Raw genomic sequence first — 23,645 nt, 5'->3', positions numbered from 1 at the left:
TTTTTTCCAGCCCGGGTGGGGCACGTCGGGGGGGGGGGGGGGGGGGGAAGGCAGGACCTGTGCAACTCTGCTCACAGCATAGGAGGAGGAGTAGGGATGATCTCAAATATGCAAATTCTTCTGCGTTAATGCAAATTTTTATGCAAATATAGGCAGCTTGAAAATGGACCAATCAATTTAAACTTGGGTTTAAATTGATTGGTCTGTTTTCAAACTGCATACATTTGCATAATTTCGGAAGAATTTGCATCTCGTTGCTCACGAAAAGTAGCCGGGTGAAGCCTCAGGAGAACACTGCTCTGCTTTTCTGAGCATTCTTTTTTGTGTTTTGGTGGCGTTCTGCTCCTATCTCAAGTCATTAGTAATGGTTGCTGTGCCGAGGAAGCGAACATCGGACACTGTGGAATGTGTACAGTACAGAGAAGCAAAGGGAAAGACAATTTGTGGTTGTGACTGTTTATTACCTGTTTATTGCTATTTTTAAGCTAACACTTGTTGAGAAATGATTCCTGAGGCAAAATTTTCTCTCTGAACCTCTTTCTGAGAACATGGGCACTGGGCAGGCCAGGCACCCCTGTAAATATCTGTAAATAGCACATTGTCTGGGTTAAAGATTGGCTTTCAGGGAAATTCCGGATCATTGTAGACTTTCAAGCACAAAGCATTCTGGGTAATGGGTATTAGTATTGATATTATTGAACACATTGTTATTCTGTAATTTTTGCACAGATTTCCTTTAGACTTTGTCCGTTCCACGTCTGTAATCTAGCGAGATAAAAGATTCTGGACCAATTTTTACTTTATTTCCTTACTCCACCTGCTGCGGAATTGTGTTATTTAGTGGACACTTGCTGCCTAATCATGTTATTGCGGGACACCTGCTGCTGTCTAATCTCTAATTTCCGGCAGTGTGCTTGACTTTGGGATAGATTGCTTTTTCCTGGAAGAATCTACTCCTGTGTAGTTATGATTACAGATGGACCATGAGATGCTACTGACTTCATTTCCCTGCATATTTAACCTCCTGAGCGTTACGCCGCTCAGGAGGTTTTGCTAGCCTGAGTCCCCCAGTATAAAACTATTAGGTTATGTGGCTGCATAAGATGTTAGCTAGAGCTAGGCTCGCTAGTATAGGTGGCTGTGCGGGGAGGCTGTGCCGATCGCTAGATACAGGCTTGGTTTGTGTATAGCGGTTTGATCTGGGCACTTATACTAGCTAGCCTAGCGCTAGCTAACATCTTATACAGTCAGATAACCTAATAGCTTTATACTGGGGGGCTCCCGAGGCCAGCAAAACCACTTGAGCGGCATGCCCGACTTAGTGTCGTACATACCACTCAGGAGGTTTATGCCGTTTGTAAGCAGCTTGGCATTGGGTCAGTCAAAATATTCAAGGAATCTGTTTAATTGGCTTGTTCCATGCTATATACAGTTTGCAATAAAATTGCATACAAGCCGCATTTATAAGCATCTCAACTTCATAACCACTAGTGCAGCAAGAGGGTTGTAAACACCTTCCTAAAGTTAATGTAAACTCACATAATCAAACACAGGAGTTAAAGGGAACCCGAGGTGGGGGTGATATGGAGGCTGCCATATGTATTTCCTTTTAAACAATACCAGTTTCCTGGCTGTCCTGCTGATCTCTTTGGCTGCAGTAGAGTCTGAATCACTATCGCTATTGTTGTGAAAAACACATGCATTTCTGCACATAATGAAAGTCTATGGGCAGCATAAAAAAAATGTATCTGTATGTTACAATGTGCTTTTTTTTTTAAAACCCACAACTTGTGCATATTTCTTTAAAACACATGAAAATTGCACATTATGTATTTCAATGGAGATGCAGAGGAGTGTTTTTTTTTTTTTTTTTTTTTACATGCGTTTATGATGCATTTTTTTTTATTTAAAAAAATAGGATACTAAATTTTATATTGAAAAAGGGAAACTATTGTAAAAAGTACAAAACTAAAACGCATGAAAAATGCATACAAAATGCACCCCAGAAAATAGAAACGCAAAATGCAGAAATCGCATGGTTTTCTGTGCCGCCTAGTGTGCTCCCAGCCTTAGCGGCGGCAGGGGGTCAGCCGGCTTGCCAGGAAATTGGTGTTGTTTTAAAGGAAATAAATGTCAGCCTCCATTTTCCTCTGGCTTTAGATTCCCTTTAAGGTGAACCAGAGCCGAAGCACCCTCGTGTATTTCACCATATAAAGTAAATCAGTGGGAACATTAGAGAAAACACCTACCCTGCTCTCTGTTTCATCCTTCACTGCTCAGCCTGCTTGTTATCAGCCCTGATAAAATCCCAGACTGAGCATTCAGCCTGGCTTTGCTCAGGAATCATTATAGCTGAGTCTGCCTTCTCTGATGTATTTTCAAGCCCAAGCCTGCCCCCTGCTGGCTCTGCTTTCCTGTTCTGTATACTCACAGCATCACAGAGAGCTGTTTTGAGATGGGAGGAGTGGCTAATGTAAGGGTATATTGAAAAACGTTTTTTTTTATTATCTATATTTGTTAGTCATAAGAGGTTTTTAGAAATGGTGATCTCATTTTGCACACAGCCCACCAAATAAAATGCTTTTCTGATGAACTGTGTTTTGCATGGCGTTATAGTAAAAAAAAAAAAAAAAAAACACCACAAAATACAGCACACCAGAGTGGCAAAAATACCAGGTATAGTATTTATTTAGTAAAATCTATTGGGGGAGATGTTTATTTTGTGCTGAAGCGTCCATCTCTGGTTTCCTTTATTGGTACAGTATCTGTTCAAAATTTTGTGAATGCAGATTATATGCAGAGAAAAATAGGTATTAAAAATGGGGTGCAATATAACCCCTGAGATGTTTGTATTCAAAGAACCCCAGAATTCTACTGTAAAGGGAATCATTCGAAAGTATACAACTGTAATATCTTGGCTTTCTGCTCTGGCACTGGTGTAGCAGGGAAGTTGTACCAGCCTGGACCTGTTTGTCATGTTCCTGATCTTTTTCTTTTTTTTTTGTTTTTTTTTTCCAGTTGTAAAGTGTCTATCAGTGATACAATCTTGATGGTACAATTTTCCCAAATCCATGTAGCAGGAGGGTAAACTCAGTGAACATACTTTGAATGGATACATTAGGTAGTTACTCCCATTGCATAGATGTGTTAAGATTCAGTGATTAAAAATCTACTTCAGGACAGACCCTCAACAAAGCATGCTTGGCGTACCACATGGCAATGTTAATGGACCCTTTCTGTTTACTTTTTTTTTTAATCCATTGATTAACTTTTTCCAAAATAAGGCTTTTGATTTAGCTTAAATTTCTTCCCAATTCTGTTTCTTTTATTAGGTGTGGAGGAGAAGCAGTGATGAAGTGAAGGTCGTCCACGATGTCTGACGGGAGTTCTGTGCCCGTGCCCGAGTGGCTTCAGTCGATCAAGTTGGACCAATACTCTGAACTATTTGAGAAACATGACCTGTACACAATCTCGGACCTTCGTTGCATTACTGATGAGATCCTGTTGAACATTGGAGTCCAGCTTCCGGGCCACCGTAAGCGCATGCTAGCATCTCTGCAAAAGTCTGCTCCTCAGGACTACCTCTCGGAGAATGAAGGTCCTAGACCTATCCCCAAAAAACGTAACGTTTTCCCCAAGACTGCATCTCATCCTCTTTATCCAACATCCAGCCTGGATCTCAGAAGCTCTCCGGAGCCTCCTGAAAGCGTCAAGAGTGTCCGAGCACCACCACCAATTCCACCAAGAGTAACTCATGTTCCTCCACTCAAATTCTCCCTCACTCCACCCAAGTCTGTCTCTCCAATCAGCCCGCCTGACCCACAGTCCTTTGACGACCCCTCCAGCCCAGGTGTTTCACAGTTTTGTCCTTCCCCGTTCACTCCCGATGGCTTCAAATTTTTGGAGAACGATGAGGAGCAGGAGGAGGAAACGCCCAAAGTGGTTGCTCCACCTTTACCACTCAAACGTCACAAGATAGAGCCCAAGGCTAAAAGCGCCCCACCACTTCCTGCACGGCCTCAGAAAGTTGTGCCTGCACTACCCAGCAGGTAAGTGTCCTGGCTCATTTATAATTCAGGTGACTTCTTAAATGGTCATTCTGTTCAAAACCGTGAAATACAGTATTTTAGTGGCTTCCGATGGGTTGTGTGATCTACTGGGTTTTTAAAGTGGATCCGAGATGAAAAACTAACTATAACAAGTAACTTGTCTATATATCTTATCTAAAGTTTAGGTAGGTTACACAGCATATCTAGCTGCAAAAGTTTATGATTATTTATTGTGATACAATGAGGGCAGCCAGGTTCTGTTTGTCACATTGGCTATCATTCATAAAGCATTTCCGCATGCGGAAATGCTTAATACCGGTGACTTTACCGAGCACTCTGCAAAATCCCCATTCATAAAGGCTCTTTCCGCATGAAAAGCTGACAGAGCGATACATTTCCGCCTTGTGCGGAGTTTTTCTAGATTTATCTAGAAAAAGTTACAAACACATGCATTCATAAAGATTAGAGCAAGCGGTATGCAGAAGGAAAATACCGCTTGCTCGACAGTAGCGATAGGCGGGCGGAATACGTGTAAATGAATGGGACGGACCTCCCAAGCAGCATCAGACAGAGGAGCGCACGGAGGGATTCGGGCAGCTTTTATCTTTCCGCATGTCTTCCGCCACGCTACCGCCAGCTTCCTCCAGAAAACCTCCGCACTTCTACCGCAACAGGCACCTTTTTTATGAATGACCACCCAGAAGTCTTAAGTACCAGTTGCGGAGAAGAACGGTGTTTTCCCGCACTACCGACTGCACCTTTATGAATGATAGCCATTGTCACAGGCTGAGGGCTGGAGATGCTATCAGCTTGCTTGTGTGTAAATTCAGTCCCCTCTCCTCCTCCCTCCTCCCCTCTGCCTCTGAAATCTCTGGCTAGTAACACCTCCCCCTCCTCCTGCATAGACTGAACTCCTGTAAGCCCTTGCTACTGTCTGAAAATGCCAAGGCTCTCTGAAAAGCTGTGGGCGATACTTACCTCGGGAGGGTCCTAATGATGCTCCCCCCCCCCCCCCATCCTCCTAAGCCTCAGGGATCCGGCGCTGCCTCCCCCGAAACCACATCTGCCTAAGTTGTCGGCCGTAGGGCACCTACAATATTTACCATCCTGGGCTCCAGCACAGGCGCAGTAGCGCTTTCCGATCAGGCTCAGACAGAAATAGCCGAGCCCAATCTGGTCTGCTCTACTGTAAAGTGACCCAATTGGGCTCAGCTATTTCTGCCTGAGCCCAATCGGAAAGCCGCAGCTGCGCCTGACCTGGATCGGGGTAGGTAAATATTTAGGGCTTTCCAGCTCTGGATGGCCGGGGCTTAGGAGGATGGGGGAAGCCTCATTATGATCCAGAGGCTTCACTCTCCCGAGGTAAATGTCCCCCGGGGGAAAAGGGGGGGGGGGGGGGTTCTTACAGATTTTCTTTAAAGGGGCATTATGGCGAACATTTTTAAAATATGTGCAAACCTATACAAATAAGAAATATGTGTTTTCGAGAGTAAAATGAGCCATAAATTACTTTTCTCCTATGTTGCTGTCACTTACAGTAGGTAGTAGAAATCTGACAGAAGTGACAGGTTTTGGACTAGTCCATCTCTTCATAGGGGATTCTCAGGGATTTATTTATTTTCAAAAGCACTTAGGGAACGGCAGATGCTCTCTCCAACTGCCAAAAAGCAGTAGCAACCAGGGAAGCTGGCCAGCATCATTGTTAAAATCCTTTTTAGGGAATATCTTTATAAAGAATAAAAGCCTTGCTGAGAATCCCCCTATGAAGAGATGGACTAGTCTAAAACCTGTCACTTCTGTCAGATTTCTACTACCTACTGTAAGTGACAGCAACATAGGAGAAAAGTAATTTATGGCTCATTTTACTCTGGAAGAAACACACTTCTTATTTGTCTAGGTTTGCACATATTTTAATTTTACATTTTTTCTCCATAGTGCCCCTTTAAGAACACCACGGCCGTTAATTTCCTAACCTTTTTGGCAGTTGAGGGTCTGCTCTGACCTAGCTGAGGGTTACGAGCTTTGAGCTGTTAATCAGGACTGTAATTACCATTAGACATCTTAGAACCAATGCTAAACTTGCAAATTTCAATCAGAGACACCTGATCTGCTGCATGCTTGTTCAGGGGCTATGGCTAATAGTATTAGAGGCAGAGGATGAGCTGGGCTGCCAGGCAACTGGTATTGCTTAAAAAGAAATAAATGTCATCCTCCATTCACCTCTCACTTCAGGTGTCCTTTAAAGGGAACCTAAACCCTAGAAAAAAAATGAGTCTCACTTACCTGGAGCTTTTACCAGCCCCCTGCAGCCATCCTGTGCCCTGACGTCACTCCTGGATTCTCTGGTCCCGACCGCCAGCTAGTCCCGTTTTTGCCGACTTGAAGTCGGCGGGCCGCCACGTGAATCATTACACGCGTTACCGCGGTAACAGGACACTATAGCAGGTGTCAACATGTACCTTTGTATGTGTTGACACCCGCTATAGTGGCTTGTTACCGCGGTAATGCGTGCAATGATAAAACGGAACTAGCTGGCGGCCGGGGACCAGAGGATCCAGGAGTGACATCAGGGCACAGTGCGGCTGCAGGGGGCTGGTAAAAGCCCCAGGTAAGTGAGATTCATTTTTTTTTTCTAGGGTTTAGGTTCCCTTTAAAGGACAACTTAAATGGGAGGGGTGTGGAGGCTGCCATATTTATTTCCTTTTAAGCAATACCAGTCGCCTGGCTGTCCTGCTCATCCTCTGCCTCTAATACTTTCAGCCATAGCCCCTGAACAAGCATGCAGCATATCAGGTGTTTCTGACATTATTGTCAGATCTGACAAGATTAGCTGCATGCTTGTTCCTGGTGTGATTCAGACACTACTGCAGCCAAATAGATCAGCAGGGCTGCCAGGTAACTGGTATTGCTTAAAAGGAAATAAAATGTTAGCCTTCATATTCTTTTCATATTCTGTCCTTTAAGAGCGGAAGTTCATAGGATCACACATGTCTATTTGTGGCTGTCTTTCCTTCACGGATAGACTGTAATCATGTGAAATAGGCAGTGCGGAGATGGGTTTCTGGGGAAGTCAGTTTCACCTGCGCCTCTTCTGATATCCGGCCAGCGAGCGTTCCGCAGAACAATCCCCCCTTTCATATCATGTGATTCATCGTCATGGCAGCCCGCCAAGCCGGAAGGACTAACACAGCCGCTCTCAAGGGAAGAAAGAGGAACGTGAAAGCCTGCGGGGATAGATGAGTGGGGGGGAGGAGCTTGTGTCCCCTCTGATTCACCTCTGCTGCAGACTGAGTGATGCTCACATAGAGTACACAGGGAATCTAGCCTGCATCTCATGCTTTTATACTGGTCTGGCATTACATGCTGTTACCATTCTCATACTTCCCTTTATACCCCTGTCTGTACTGATCCCATCACTGCAACCTATCCTGCCACCTGTGCTGAGCCCAATAGGCTTACTCTCGCTAGTTCATATAGTCATAACCACTTGAGGACCCCGGGCTTACACCCCTCTAGTGACCAGGTTATTTTTTGCAAATTTGGCCACTGCAGCTTTAAGGCCTCAGCACACAAGTGATTCCCCCCTTTTCTGCCCACCAACAGAGCTTGCTGTTGGTGGGCTTTGAATGTTCCCAGGATGTTTGTTTTTTAATAAACATTTATTTCCTTTATCTATTGATTAATTTTTTCCTTGTTTTTTTAAACCCCGATTGCCCCTGGGAGATTGATGACGTCATTCAAGCGCGCGATCGCCTGCAAATCCCCGCCCCAGGACTTGATGCTAATTGGCGTTAGGAGGTCCTGGGGCTGCCGCCGTGCTCTCGCCCATTGACGTGAGGCGGTGGTTTAGTAGTTAACCCCCTTGGTGGTATGATGATTCTTTATGGATTTTAGGGTCTAAAAGGGGTACAATTTTTTTGCACCCTTTCAGACCCTAAAACCTGGAAACAATCATGCTGCCAGGGAGAGCTGCACAGCCCCAGCAATCACTCACCTCCCTGGCTCCAGCGCTGCAATTATGCCTCCATCCTCCAGGTGGTGCTGCAACTCTAAAGTGAGATTGCCGGCTGTTGTCATGATGACAGCCGGCGATCTCACCAGCAGGAAGCAGAGCCCCGGAGGAGAGGAAGAAGAATGGTGTCCGACGTCGGGATCCCTGGGAGGTATGTAGAAACTCTCCCGCTAGCGCGAGTTGCTCTGCACACTGCCTCCAGCGGGTACCCCGAGCAGAGGTCGGGATTACCGCTCTGAGCTGCGGTTTTCTGCCCTGACCCTAGCTCGGGGTTACCACCGAAGAGGTTAAAGTGACACTGAAGTGATAAAAAAAACTTATGTCATTTTATTTATTTATTTATTGTATTTAGAAAGCGCCAGCATATTGTACTGTCATGGTTTCTATCTGTAGTACTGATAATAAATAGAACATAAGTAGCAAAGAAAATAGTCTTTTTTTTTTTAGTTTTTAGATATATAGCTTTATTTTATAACACTGCATCATTCTGTCATATTTGCAATTTACAAGTCACACTATAAAACAGAGCAGAGCTAATGGCCCTTTCAGCTGCATACATATGAAATCGCCGCGGGGAGACGTGGGCGCAGGATACAGCCGGTATATGGCTTATCCTGCTGCTGCACAAGTTCCCGGTCGCGCTTACTATTCCCCCTCCAGGCCGCCATGGATGGTGGGGAATGATGTAATTCAGCTTCCAGCAATTGCTGGCTGACGAAATACAGTGTTTTAAAAGGAATTTCAGATCCGTCTTCTGACGGCACCGAAGTTACACACTGTGCGGCGCTATAGCAGTAATTCCTATTACAGTCTATAGTGGCGCCGTCTGCGCCCAAATCCCCTGCGCTGTTACAGCGCTCGCTTTCAACTTCCCTGCAGTAAAAATCTTTAGCAAAAACAAAAGAAACCGACTCCCCATATGCACTGTAGCCAACCCAAGTTAGGTTGGAGAGCACGTAGAGGATCTTTTGCATAGATAACTGAAGTTTCTTAACTCTTCCTGTACTGGAAACAATATAAGACTCACATCTGTGCTACAAATGCTTTATTTCTTAGCTGTTCTTCACATACAAATCCTTATCTCATAAGTTTATTTTCCCTTTAAATGGTATCATTTTTGTCATAGTGCCCCTTTAATGCAGAATTAGGAGCGGAGCCGTACTGGAAGTGTAGCTTCCCTCTCAGATGTAAATTTCTCATGTCGTGCCCGAGTTCAGCGCCAGCAGCAGGAAGTCTGAGCAATATTTCTGGTGTATATTTCACAATGTGTGAAATCACCGCCTTAGCCATGCCATTGGGCATATTCTTTCTTTAAATGGTCTTTTCTCCTCAGTTTATTGTGTATTTGGCTAGTGGAGGCTGGAGAGGTGATGGGAGCTTCCTGCGGGTGAGTTCTCTGTGTACCTACGTTCCCAGCTCTGGGCACCTGCTGCCAGTACTATCTGCAGGGGCTCCAAGCCCAACACCACCCCTTCCTGATGCCTGTCTGACTTTCTCTCAGCACTAACTCCTTCCTAACCGTAACCCCCTGCTTCCCATCCTTTCCTGACGCCTTACCCTTACCTCCCTCTTACCCTAGCCACTCCCTAACCACGCCCCATTTCTACACCCACCAACCCCCACACCTGTCTAACCCCCTGCTGCCCATCCTTTCCTGACGCCTTACCCTTACCTCCCCCTTACACTAACCATGCCCTGATGCCTATCTCTATCCGTACACTCACCCATCCCCCACACCTATCCCTAACTCCCTGCTGCCCATCCTTTCCTGACACCTAACCCGTACCTCCCTCTTACACTAAGCCACACCCTGATACCTATCCCCGTCCCTACACCCACCCATCCCATGCACCTCTCTAACCTCCTGCTGCCCATCCTTTCCTGACACCTAACCCGTACCTCCCTCTTACACTAAGCTACACCCTGATACCAATCCCCATGCCTACACCCACCCATCCCCCACACCTATCCCGTACTCCCTACTGCCCATCCTTTCCTGACAACTATCCCTTACCTATGGTGGTGGTATAGTGGACACACTTGCTATGGTGGTGGTGGTGTGAGGGGTTGTTGTGGCACTTGTTACGGGGGTAGAAGGATGGGCTGTGGTGGTGAGGTATTATAGTGGACACACTTGCTATGGTGGTGGTGGTGTGAGGGGGTGTTGTGGCACTTGTTACGGGGGTAGAAGGATGGGCTGTGGTGATGACGGATTATAGTGGACACACTTACTATGGTGGTGGTGGTGTGAGGGGTTGTTGTGGCACTTGTTCCGGGGGTAGGAGGATGGGCTGTGGTGATGAGGTATTATAGTGGACAATATTAAATAAGAGGTTTGCACACCCTGAGCATAGTATGAAGCAGATCTGCTGGGTGCTTGGTACAGTAAGACAGACCCGTGGGGAGGTCCTAAATAACAATGTAACTAGAAAAATACCAGCACACCAATTTTGCTTAGTGAATATATATATTGACAAAGGCAAAAATACATACAGCATTAGCAGAAAAAGTTGAAGCACACAGCATAGCAGTTAAACTGGAATGACTGAAACCTTATGCAATCCAGTGAGAGCACAAAACAGACGCAGGAAACATATGTACAAAGTTTAGGTTGCTAGACAAGTAGCAGCAAGTGATGTGTATAATATAGTATTTGAACAAATGGCTAACAATCCAAAATGTACACACAGTTAACTGCACAGAAAATCACCCTGCATAGATTACAATGAGAAAAAAGCATCAGAGTTCAAAAAGAGCAAGTAGAGCTACAGGGATGCAGGGGATGCCAAGAAACAAAAAGTGCTCAGAGATCCATTTACCCTGACAGCGCTGTTTCGGAGTGAATACTCCTTCCTCAGAGGGTAGCCAGGTACTGCTGCAGTGAGTGCTGAGCTGTTGGGTGCTTGAACGCACCTTATATACTGCTTCCTATGCCTAATGTGAGCCACCTGGACACCGGGGCCGGCCCTCTGGCATCAATGATGATACGAGGCATGCGTCTCGGCATCACGATGTCACTTCCGGTTCCGGCTGGCATCACATAGTGAGGCAGGCCAACCAGGCAGCCAAAAGGCCACTCCCAAGATGGCCGCCGCACATGTGCAGTGATGCCTGCCGACCAGGAAACAGAAGCTAAGCTAGTGACACAAACAAAAGTACACAAAGTGGAGATTCTTGAGCAAATTCAGTGTCCAATAGCAGTGTCCAGGTGGTTGATAAGATGAAAGCCTAAAACAAAACAAAAATAAGGGAAATTAGTGTGCAGCAGAAATTCTTAAAGGGACATACCCTAATGTTAAAAAGTACTTAAAATTACGCTGGATGCAATACTACACCACAGGGAAAGACAACAGGACTGCGACAGCAAAGTATGCCAGATAATTAACGAAGAAATGGAGACAAATCCACATCCTCATTCATACCATGAGGTGCAATGGAATCTAATTCAGTACAGCTCCCTCTGTAGGAGCTTCTGTTCCAAGTCCCCGCCACGATGCGGGGGTGTAACCACCTCAATCACCCTAAAACGCAGCTGGGACACATTGTGCCCTGCTGTTATGAAGTGCCTAGCAACAGGAGACTCCATCTCCCCCCCCCGTATATTGCTCCGGTGCTCACTAATTCTCGAGCGAATCTCACGGGTTGTTTGGCCTACGTACAGCAGGCCACAAGGGCAAATCAGGCAGTACACCACATTTTTTGTGGAACAACTAGCAAAGCATCTAAGCGGGAAACGTTTACCCGAGCGTGGGTGTGGGAGAGAGGCGCCTCTCTGGACGAATCCACACTGTGTACAATGCCCACAAGGAAACATACCCAAAGGGGGAGGCCAATTGGAAAGCCAATTACCTCTTTCTGCTGGTGGTATGGTACTCCTGGCACTTGTTACGGGGGTAGGAGGATGGGCTGTGGTGATGAGGGATTATAGTGGACACACTTGCTATGGTGGTGGTGGTGTGAGAGGGTGTTGTGGCACTTGTTACGGGGGTAGGAGGATGGGTTGTGGTGATGAGGGATTATAGTGGACACACTTGCTATGGTGGTGGTGGTGTGAGAGGGTGTTGTGGCACTTGTTACGGGGGTAGGAGGATGGGCTGTGGTGATGAGGTATTATAGTGGACACACTTGCTATGGTGGTGGTGGTGTGAGAGGTTGTTGTGGCACTTGTTACGGGGGTAGGAGGATGGGCTGTGGTGATGAGGTATTATAGTGGACACAATTGCTATGGTGGTGGTGGTGTGAGGGAGTGTTGTGGCACTTGTTATGGGGGTAGAAGGATGGGCTGTGGTGATGAGGTATTATAGTGGACACACTTGCTATGGTGATGGTGGTGTGAGAGGGTGTTGTGGCACTTGTTATGGGGGTAGAAGGATGGGCTGTGGTGATGAGGTATTCTAGTGGACACACTTGATATGGTGATGGTGGTGTGAGAGGGTGTTGTGACACTTGTTACGGGGGTAGAAGGATGGGCTGTGGTGATGAGGTATTATAGTGGACACACTTGCTATGGTGGTGGTGGTGTGAGGGGGTTGTTGTGGCACTTGTTATGGGGGTAGGAGGATGGGCTGTGGTGATGAGGTATTATAGTGGACACACTTGCTATGGTGGTGGTGGTGTGAGAGGGTGTTGTGGCACTTGTTACGGGGGTAGGAGGATGGGCTGTGGTGATGAGGTATTATAGTGGACACACTTGCTATGGTGATGGTGGTGTGAGGTGGTGTTGTGGCACTTGTTATGGGGGTAGGAGGATGAGCTGTGGTGATGAGGTATTATAGTGGACACACTTGCTATGGTGGTGGTGGTGTGAGTTGGTGTTGTGGCACTTGTTATGGGGGTAGGAGGATGGCCTGTGGTGATGAGGTATTATAGTGGACACACTTGCTATGGTGGTGGTGTGAGGGGGTGTTGTGGCACTTGTTATGGGGGTAGGAGGATGGGCTGTGGTGATGAGGTATTATAGTGGACACACTTGCTATGGTGGTGGTGTGAGAGGTTGTTGTGGCACTTGTTATGGGGGTAGGAGGATGGGCTGTGGTGATGAGGTATTATAGTGGACACACTTGCTATGGTGGTGGTGTGAGGGGGTGTTGTGGCACTTGTTACGGGGGTAGGAGGATGGGCTGTGGTGATGAGGTATTATAGTGGACACACTTGCTATGGTGGTGGTGTGAGGGGGTGTTGTGGCACTTGTTACGGGGGTAGGAGGATGGGCTGTGGTGATGAGGTATTATAGTGGACACACTTGCTATGGTGGTGGTGTGAGAGGTTGTTGTGGCACTTGTTATGGGGGTAGGAGGATGGGCTGTGGTGATGAGGTATTATAGTGGACACACTTGCTATGGTGGTGGTGGTGTGAGAGGTTGTTGTGGCACTTGTTACGGGGGTAGGAGGATGGGCTGTGGTGATGAGGGATTATATTGGACACACTTGCTATGGTGATGGTGGTGTGAGGTGGTGTTGTGGCACTTGTTATGGGGGTAGGAGGATGGGCTGTGGTGATGAGGGATTATAGTGGACACACTTGCTATGGTGGTGGTGGTGTGAGGGGGTGTTGTGGCACTTGTTACGGGGGTAGGAGGATGGGCTGTGGTGATGAGGGATTATAGTGGACACACTTGCTATGGTGGTGGTGTGAGGGGGTGTTGTGGCACTTGTTACTGGGGTAGGAGGATGGGCTGTGGTGATGAGGTATTATAGTGGACACACTTGCTATGGTGGTGGTGGTGTGAGTTGGTGTTGTGGCACTTGATATGGGGGTAGGAGGATGGCCTGTGGTGATGAGGTATTATAGTGGACACACTTGCTATGGTGGTGGTGTGAGGGGGTGTTGTGGCACTTGTTATGGGGGTAGGAGGATGGCCTGTGGTGATGAGGTATTATAGTGGACACACTTGCTATGGTGGTGGTGTGAGGGGGTGTTGTGGCACTTGTTATGGGGGTAGGAGGATGGCCTGTGGTGATGAGGTATTATAGTGGACACACTTGCTGTGGTGGTGGTGTGAGGGGTTGTTGTGGCACTTGTTATGGGGGTAGGAGGATGGGCTGTGGTGATGAGGTATTATAGTGAAAACACTTGCTATGGTGGTGGTGGTGTTGTGGCACTTGTTATGGGGGTAGGAGGATGGTGGTCACACGTGTTATGGGGAAAGAGGGATCATGGTGGCTGCTCGTGTATATGACCATGCAGGCACTAGTGTTGGGCGAACATCTAGATGTTCGGGTTCGGGCCGAACAGGCCGAACATGGCCGCGATGTTCGGGTGTTCGACCCGAACTCCGAACATAATGGAAGTCAATGGGGACCCGAACTTTCGTGCTTTGTAAAGCCTCCTTATATGCTACATACCCCAAATTTACAGGGTATGTGCACCTTGGGAGTGGGTACAAGAGGAAAAAAATTTTTAGCAAAAAGAGCTTATAGTTTTTGAGAAAATCGATTTTAAAGTTTCAAAGGGAAAACTGTCTTTTAAATGCGGGAAATGTCTGTTTTCTTTGCACAGGTAACATGCTTTTTGTCGGCATGCAATCATAAATGTAATACATATAAGAGGTTCCAGGAAAAGGGACCGGTAACGCTAACCCAGCAGCAGCACACGTGATGGAACAGGAGGAGGGTGGCGCAGGAGGAGAAGGCCACGCTTTGAGACACAACAACCCAGGCCTTGCATGAGGACAAGAAGCGTGCGGATAGCAATTTGCATTTTGTCGCCATGCAGTCATAAATGTAATACAGATGAGAGGTTCAATAAACAGGGACCGGAAACGCTAACCCATCACAGATGTTCATTGTTCATGTTACTTGGTTGGGGTCCGGGAGTGTTGCGTAGTCGTTTCCAATCCAGGATTGATTCATTTTAATTTGAGTCAGACGGTCTGCATTTTCTGTGGAGAGGCGGATACGCCGCCGATCTGTGACGATGCCTCCGGCAGCACTGAAACAGCGTTCCGACATAACGCTGGCTGCCGGGCAAACCAGCACCTCTATTGCGTACATTGCCAGTTTGTGCCAGGTGTCTAGCTTCGATACCCAATAGTTGAAGGGTGCAGATGGATTGTTCAACACAGCTACGCCATCTGACATGTAGTCCTTGACCATCTTCTCCAGGCGATCGGTGTTGGAGGTGGATCTGCACGCTTGCTGTTCTGTGTGCTGCTGCATGGGTGTCAGAAAATTTTCCCACTCCAAGGACACTGCCGATACCATTCCCTTTTGGGCACTAGCTGTGGCTTGTGTTGTTTGCTGCCCTCCTGGTCGTCCTGGGTTTGCGGAAGTCAGTCTGTCGGCGTACAACTGGCTAGAGGAGGGGGAGGATGTCAATCTCCTCTCTAAAGTCTCCACAAGGGCCTGCTGGTATTCTTCCATTTTGACCTGTCTGGCTCTTTCTTCAAGCAGTTTTGGAACATTGTGTTTGTACCGTGGATCCAGAAGGTTATAAACCCAGTATTTGGTGTTGTCCAGAATGCGCACAATGCGTGGGTCGCGTTCAATGCAGTCCTAGGCCGAAGAGGTCATAGCCTAGGGTCACAAAACCTGTTTATTTGGGCTATTTCAATGGTGGCGAGTCTGACGTACATAAATCGCAGCAATGGCCGTTAGCAACGTCTGAATCTCACGAAATGTCTCATGCAGGTAGAAGACATATTGTTAGACTTGGGCTCCAAAGATAGGTTCCCTACATCTCTGCAAACCAGAGTTACAGGGCTCCAAATTTGGTAAAATCACCCATAGGCTTTCATTGGGCCTCCTATTTACAGTTCCAAAATCTCACATCTTTTCAAAGGGCAATGGCTCAGCAGTACCAAATTTTCTAGCATTGTAGGGACCCTTAGGGGGAACATGACTGGTGAGTTTCGGGCCCCTAGGCCAAAGAGGTCATAGCCTAGGGTCACAAAAACCTGTTTATTTGGGCTATTTCAATGGTAGTGATGGTGACGTACATAAATCGCAGCAATGGCCGTTAGCAAAGTCTGAATCTCACGAAATGTCTCATGCAGGTAGAAGACATATTGTTAGACTTGGATTCCAAAGATGGGGTCCCTACATCTCTGCAAACCAGAGTTACAGGGGTCCAAAATTGGTAAAATCCCCCATAGGCTTTCATTGGGCCTCCTATTTACCGTTCCAAAATCTCACACCATTTCAAAGGGCAATGGCTCAGCAGTGGCAAAACTCACCAGTCATGATCCCCCTAAGGGTCCCTACAATGCTAGAAAATTTGGTACTGCTCAGCTATTGCCCTTTGAAAAGATGTGAGATTTTGGAAAGTGAAATAGGGAGGCAATAAAATCCTATGGGGGATTTTACCAATTTTGGACCCCTGTAACTCTGGTTTGCAGAGATGTAGGGACCCCATCTTTGGAATCCAAGTCTAACAATATGTCTTCTACCTGCATGAGACATTTCGTGAGATTCAGACGTTGCTAATGGCCATTGCTGCGATTTATGTACGTCACCATCACTACCATTGAAATAGCCCAAATAAACAGGTTTTTATGACCCTAGGCTATGACCTCTTCGGCCTAGGGGCCCGAAACTCACCAGATATGTTCCCCCTAAGGGTCCCTACAATGCTAGAAAATTTGGTACTGCTGAGCCATTGCCCTTTGAAAAGATGTGAGATTTTGGAAAGTGAAATAGGGAGGCAATGAAATTCTATGGGGGATTTTTACCAATTTTGGACCCCTGTTACTCTGGTTTGCAGAGATGTAGGGACCCCATCTTTGGAATCCAAGTCTAACAATATGTCTTCTACCTGCATGAGACATTTCGTGAGATTCAGACGTTGTTAACGGCCATTGCTGCGATTTATGTACGCCACCATCACTACCATTGAAATAGCCCAAATAAACAGGTTTTTGTGACCCTAGGCTATGACCTCTTTGGCCTAGGGGCCCGAAACTCACCAGTCATGTTCCCCCTAAGGGTCCCTACAATGCTAGAAAATTTGCCACTGCTGAGTAATTGCCCTTTGAAAAGATGTGAGATTTTGGAACTGTAAATAGGAGGCCCAATGAAAGCCTATGGGTGATTTTACCAAATTTGGAGCCCTGTAACTCTGGTTTGCAGAGATGTAGGGAACCCATCTTTGGAGCCCAAGTCTAACAATATGTCTTCTACCTGCATGAGACATTTCGTGAGATTCAGACGTTGCTAACGGCCATTGCTGCGATTTATGTACGTCAGACTCGCCACCATTGAAATTGCCCAAATAAACAGGTTTTGTGACCCTAGGCTATGACCTCTTCGGCCTAGGACTGCATTGAACGCGACCCACGCATTGTGCGCATTCTGGACAACACCAAATACTGGGTTTATAACCTTCTGGATCCACGGTACAAACACAATGTTCCAAAACTGCTTGAAGAAAGAGCCAGACAGGTCAAAATGGAAGAATACCAGCAGGCCCTTGTGGAGACTTTAGAGAGGAGATTGACATCCTCCCCCTCCTCTAGCCAGTTGTACGCCGACAGACTGACTTCCGCAAACCCAGGGCGACCAGGAGGGCAGCAAACAACACAAGCCGCAGCTAGTGCCCAAAAGGGAATGGTATCGGCAGTGTCCTTGGAGTGGGAAAATTTTCTGACACCCATGCAGCAGCACACAGAACAGCAAGCGTGCAGATCCACCTCCAACACCGATCGCCTGGAGAAGATGGTCAAGGACTACATGTCAGATGGCGTAGCTGTGTTGAACAATCCATCTGCACCCTTCAACTATTGGGTATCGAAGCTAGACACCTGGCACAAACTGGCAATGTACGCAATAGAGGTGCTGGCTTGCCCGGCAGCCAGCGTTATGTCGGAACGCTGTTTCAGTGCTGCCGGAGGCATCGTCACAGATCGGCGGCGTATCCGCCTCTCCACAGAAAATGCAGACCGTCTGACTCAAATTAAAATGAATCAATCCTGGATTGGAAACGACTACGCAACACTCCCGGACCCCAACCAAGTAACATGAACAATGAACATCTGTGATGGGTTAGCGTTTCCGGTCCCTGTTTATTGAACCTCTCATCTGTATTACATTTATGACTGCATGGCGACAAAATGCAAATTGCTATCCGCACGCTTCTTGTCCTCATGCAAGGCCTGGGTTGTTGTGTCTCAAAGCGTGGCCTTCTCCTCCTGCGCCACCCTCCTCCTGTTCCATCACGTGTGCTGCTGCTGGGTTAGCGTTACCGGTCCCTTTTCCTGGAACCTCTTATATGTATTACATTTATGACTGCATGCCGACAAAAAGCATGTTACCTGTGCAAAGAAAACAGACATTCGCCGCATTTAAAAGACAGTTTTCCCTTTGAAACTTTAAAATCGATTTTCTCAAAAACTATAAGCTCTTTTTGCTAATTTTTTTTTTCCTCTTGTACCCACTCCCAAGGTGCACATACCCTGTAAATTTGGGGTATGTAGCATATAAGGAGGCTTTACAAAGCACGAAAGTCGGGGTCCCCATTGACTTCCATTATGTTCGGAGTTCGGCCATGTTCGGCCCGAACCCGAACATCTAGATGTTCGCCCAACACTACACGTGACCCGTTCGGCCAATCACAGCGCTAGCCGAACGTTCGGGTAACGTTCGGCCATGCGCTCTTAGTTCGGCCATATGGCCGAACAGTTTGGCCGAGCACCATCAGGTGTTCGGCCGAACCCAAACATCACCCGAACAGGGTGATGTTCTGCAGAACCCGAACAGTGGCGAACACTGTTCGCCCAACACTAGCAGGCACCACTACGAAAGGAGGGGTGACCCCATTCAAGTTTCCCTAATAATGTATACTGATGTCCATGATAAAGAATTAATTTGAGGGCCAAGCATAATGATATTGTATTAGGTTCTCAGATGGTGAAGACCTAGGGGGCCTCCTGAGCAAGGGGCATAAGAGATGCTGGGCTGAAGCTGGTCCGAAGCAGAGGCGAGAGAGGCTCCAGCCTCAGGGTGCAGTGTAGGAGGGGGTGCAGGGCAAAGGCAGAGGCAAGAGAGGCTCCAGCCTCAGGGCGCAGTGTAGGAGGGTGTGCAGGGCTGGGCTGAGGCAGAGGCAAGAGAGGCTACAGCCTCAGGGCGCAGTGTAGGAGGGGGTGCAGGGCCGAGGCAGAGGCGAGAGAGGCTCCAGCCTCAGGGCGCAGTATAGGAGGAGGTGCAGGGCCGAGGCAGAGGCGAGAGAGGCTCCAGCCTCAGGGCGCAGTGTAGGAGGGGGCGCACAACTCACTCAGCTATCATTCCCCTATTGTGTTTGAAGCATAGAGAAATAAGAAAAGGGGATACATGGCAGTGACTGCAAGCCAGATAACTAGAGATGAAGGTGTTGGGAGCCCTGGGGTGCCTCTTAGTCTAATAGCAATCAGTGTGTGACGGCTGGTGTGGGAGGGATGGAGGGGAGCACTTTGGAGTCTCAGCCTTGTGTGCTGGAGGACCTTGTCCCAGCTCTGGGCTGAAGTGGTAGGAAATAAAGGGAATATACTGTACTGTTAGTTATGAAGATAATGATGTTATCTTGGCCTCAGTAGTCAGAAACGCGAAGGTATGCAGCCAATGGAGTCCAAGGACCTGAACCACCATACCATTCTCAACAACAACTAAAAAAGTATTAAAGAGTGGTTGAGAAAAGTATATCAAATTTAACTTAATTTAAAGACTTATTTAATTTATTGATGAAGTATTTTACTTACAAAAGCATCTCCTGTGCGAAAACTCGAGAGAAAAAATGTATTGAATGAGGGCTCTGATCTCCTGCTATCTGCTTTTCAACCTTTTATGTTCCTCTGATAACTCTGTGCAACACATTACTGTACATTACAATAAACACTTGCAATAACTGTAACGACCAGTAGGTGGTGCTCTTTGCATTGATGATAAAATTCCACTTTTGGTTTGATACATTTTTAGAAACCTTGATCATGTTACAGATAACATTTATTGCAGGATCACAGTATTTCTTTATGTAAGATGCATAGCGCCCAAGTGTCCCTCTTTTGGAGCCCTGTCCCTCTTTCATCCTCATTTGTCCCTCTTTTAGGCCTTTGTCCCTCTTTCTATGTAAATATATAAATATATATACTTATCTGCTAAAAAATGTTTTTGATTGACTCTAATCTTTCTTCACATCCTTTAAATTGATATATTACTAATTTTACAATGTTACTATGAAGGAAAATGAACCAGGATAGAAAGGACCAGTGTGGTTTGAATTATAAAACAACATATTTTTCTTATGAAATCTTTATGGTATGCGTGACTAGGGTTGTGGCAGGGGCGTGGCTTAAATGTCCCTCTTTCTCATCTCAAAAAGTTGGGAGGTATGAAGATGTAGTGAATGCATGAGATGGCAATCAGCCTGCGCTACATAAGTTAAAGTTGTGAGAATTACTGAAGTTTACTGCAATTATAATATTTGAATATTAATAACTTGGCCCCAGTTTGTTAAGCTTATTCAAAACAGGATGTGTGCATGAAGGAATGTCCACCAGCAGAAATCCATAAAATTACTGATATTCTACTATTGGGCATTGGTGGTTCTAATAGTAAAATCACTAAATATAATACTATTCTCACACAAGCCCTCCCTCTACCAGTGCTTGGTAGTGAATGGATAGGCTGCGTTCTCAGTGATGTCACTGCTCTCCAGTCAATGGATAGGCTGCATTCTCGGTGATGTCACTGGTCTCTAGTGAATGGATAGGCTGCATTCTCAGTGATGTCACTGGTCTCCAGTGAATGGATAGGCTGCATTCTCAGTGATGTCACTGGTCTCTAGTGAATGGATAGGCTGCATTCTCGGTGATGTCACTGGTCTCTAGTGAATGGATAGGCTGCATTCTCAGTGATCTCACTGGTCTGTAGTGAATGGATAGGCTGCATTCTCAGTGATCTCACTGGTCTCTAGTGAATGAATAGGCTGCATTCTCAGTGATGTCACTGGTCTGTAGTGACTGGATAGGCTGCATTCTCAGGGATGTCACTGCTCTCCAGTCAATGGATAGGCTGCATTCTCAGTGGTGTCACTGCTCTCTAGTGAATGGATAGGCTGCATTCTCAGGGATGTCACTGGTCTCTAGTGAATGGATAGACTGCATTCTCAGTGGCGTCACTGGTCTCTAGTGAATGGATAGGCTGCATTTTCAGGGATGTCACTGGTCTCTAGTGAATGGATAGGCTGCATTCTCAGTGAGGTCACTGGTTCCTAGTGAATGGATCGGCTGCATTCTCAGTGATGTCACTGGTCTCTAGTGAAGGGATAGGCTGCACTCTCAGTGATGTCACTGGTCTCTAGTGAAGGGATAGGCTGGGTTCTCAGTGATATCACTGGTCTGCTGCGAGCTGTATTGTCAGTGATGTTCCCTGTTGACATGCATGGTGTAATGCATAGTTTGGTCACAGAGTAAAGTGTAGAATAGCTGCACGTCTGGTGGTGTCACTGCAGCCTCGTATTGGACGTCTCCCCGGTGGTCTGTAGTCGGAAGCAGAGGTTACCTCAGGCCGCAGCATGTGACACGATGTTGTCCCCTTCCTGCTAATCAGGAAGTAAGCAGCAGATGCTGTGTGAGAGCTGACAGAGCCATAAGCTGAGAAAGTCATGGAGGCAGAGATCCCACACATCACTACAACTCTATGGACACCTTTCACTTCCTGTGGCCAGACTGGACCCTGACACCCTCTGACTGCACCTCTGACACCCTGCGTGCCTCACCCGCTACTGGTAGGTGTCTCTTCCAGATCTGCAAGCACAGAAGCATACAGTATCAGGAGCCGGTTCGTTTAAAAACAGAATTGTGTAAATTGTATTTACACTTAAAGAGGAACACCAAGAATTGAGCGTCATCCCTGTCAGTAGCTGATACCCCCTTTCCCATGAGGAATTTTCCTTTTCTCAAATAGATCCGGGGGTCGGTATGGCTGATATTCTGGTGAAACCCCTCTCACAGTGTGATGTCATGACTAGGGTCCTGACAGTTTGCTGTCTGTGAACCTCGGTGCATTATGGGAAATAACTGCTTTTTCCAACTGACAAGCAAGCAGCATCTCCCTCTGTGCATAGAATTCTTAGGGCCATATTCTATTGCTGAACTCGCCAGCTCTAAGCACTGGCGAGTTCTCAACTTAGGCGATGGGGGCATCGCCTAACCTAATTAAACTTTAGACCCCCCCCCCAGGCGGAAAAGAACTCGCTTGGGCGATATAATCGCCCAGCGAGTTCTTACCACGGAATCCAATTACCCTTATCATGTCTCCGGGAAGCGATGCTTCCCGGCAGACATGAGCTTTAGCTTAGACCTGCAAAAAGCAGGTCTAAACTAGCTAACGCACCTCGTCGCCGCAGCATCTGGGGGTCTCCTTTAATAAGGAGACCCCCAGAGCTCCCCGTCGGGTCGCCGCACAGTTTTGAAGCCCCCGCGCAGCTCTGCAAAGGCTCCCCTGTCATACGTACCGCCGCCGATCACGCGCCGCCTCTCGCCGCAAAATCCGTCACTTAATTGCAGTGTAATATCTAACACTGTAATTAGTGCCCGCATAGGAGCCCGGGCAAAGCATCTTTGAATCTGCAGCCGGGCTCTCCATTGGTTCGCTGTCTGAACCAATAAAATGGTTCAGACAGCAGACCAATGGGGAGCCCGGCTGCAGATTCAAAGATGCTTTGCCCGGGCTCCTTCTATGCGGACACTAATTACAGTGTTAGATATTACACTGTAATTACTTGACGGATTTTGCGGCGAGAGGCGGCGCGTGATCGGCGGCGGTACGTATGACGGGGAGCCTTTGCAGAGCTGCGCGGGGGCTTCTAAACTGTGCGGTGACCCGACGGGGAGCTCTGGGGGTCTCCTTATTAAAGGAGACCCCCAGATGCTGCGGCGGAAGATGTCGGTGATGTTCGGCGGGCGAGTGCGCATGTGTGGGGAGTGAGGCCGTGGTGCTGATGGACAGCACCACAGCGTAAACCTCACTCCCCATCGCTCGGTAAAAGGGAGCATCGATCAGGCTTTCGCCTGAGTAATGCTCCCTAATGATCGGCCATCGCGCGAAGGATATGGGCAATAGGATTTGCCGGTAATCCTCGCGCGATGGCAAGGTGATAAGTAGCTCGCATCTGCAAGCTACTTATCACCTTGAATAGGATATGGCCCTTAGTAACAAACATTCCGTACAGATCACCTGGCAGAACTAAAAATGTCACCACCAGTGATAAATGTCAAAATGTAAATCAGGGAGAGGAAAGATTTCACAATGGGCAAACACTGACTAAATAGTCTATAAATTAAAAAGTAAAAAAAAGTAAAAAATTAGCAATTTTATTATGTCATTTTCACTACAATTTCTCTTTAAAGTAAACCTGTGACATTAAAAGGGGAAAAATTAAGATACTTGCCTGGGTAGAGGCAAGCAGAAGCCTTTGGATCCCGAAGAGGCGTCCTGAGGCGTCCTCCCAACCACCTCTGGATGCCGGGACCCTCTAATACTTCATGCTCACACTTCTGTCCCTGAACGAGCACGGCTGCACTGTGCAGGGGGAAGCTTTGTGCCTGCGCGGGAGCCCAAGCGTCTCCGTGCTACTGTGCAGGAGGAAGCTTTGTGCCTGCGCGGGAGCCCAAGCG

The 23,645-nt window shown here is 47.1% G+C and overlaps 1 protein-coding gene across 6 annotated transcripts in view; it reads left to right on the top strand.

The window, feature by feature from the left end:
* The window catches only part of ARAP1 (ArfGAP with RhoGAP domain, ankyrin repeat and PH domain 1), a 485,498-nt gene that overhangs the window by 84,174 nt on the left and 377,679 nt on the right, over positions 1-23,645 (top strand). For 5 of the 6 annotated variants that reach the window (XM_068266571.1, XM_068266573.1, XM_068266569.1 and 2 more), the window contains exon 2: positions 3,333-4,049. In XM_068266571.1, coding sequence (XP_068122672.1) covers positions 3,373-4,049 — 677 coding nt within the window. In that variant the 5' untranslated portion in view covers positions 3,333-3,372. Of the gene's footprint in view, positions 1-3,332; positions 4,050-21,619; positions 21,755-23,645 lie in introns of those variants that run through there. The other variant, XM_068266575.1, reaches the window with a different exon arrangement.

The sequence above is a fragment of the Hyperolius riggenbachi genome, chromosome 2, assembly GCF_040937935.1.
Source record: "Hyperolius riggenbachi isolate aHypRig1 chromosome 2, aHypRig1.pri, whole genome shotgun sequence".
NCBI lineage: Eukaryota > Metazoa > Chordata > Amphibia > Anura > Hyperoliidae > Hyperolius > Hyperolius riggenbachi.
The sequence above is the reverse complement of the archived record's forward strand: the minus strand, read 5'-3'. Positions and strand labels throughout refer to the sequence as shown.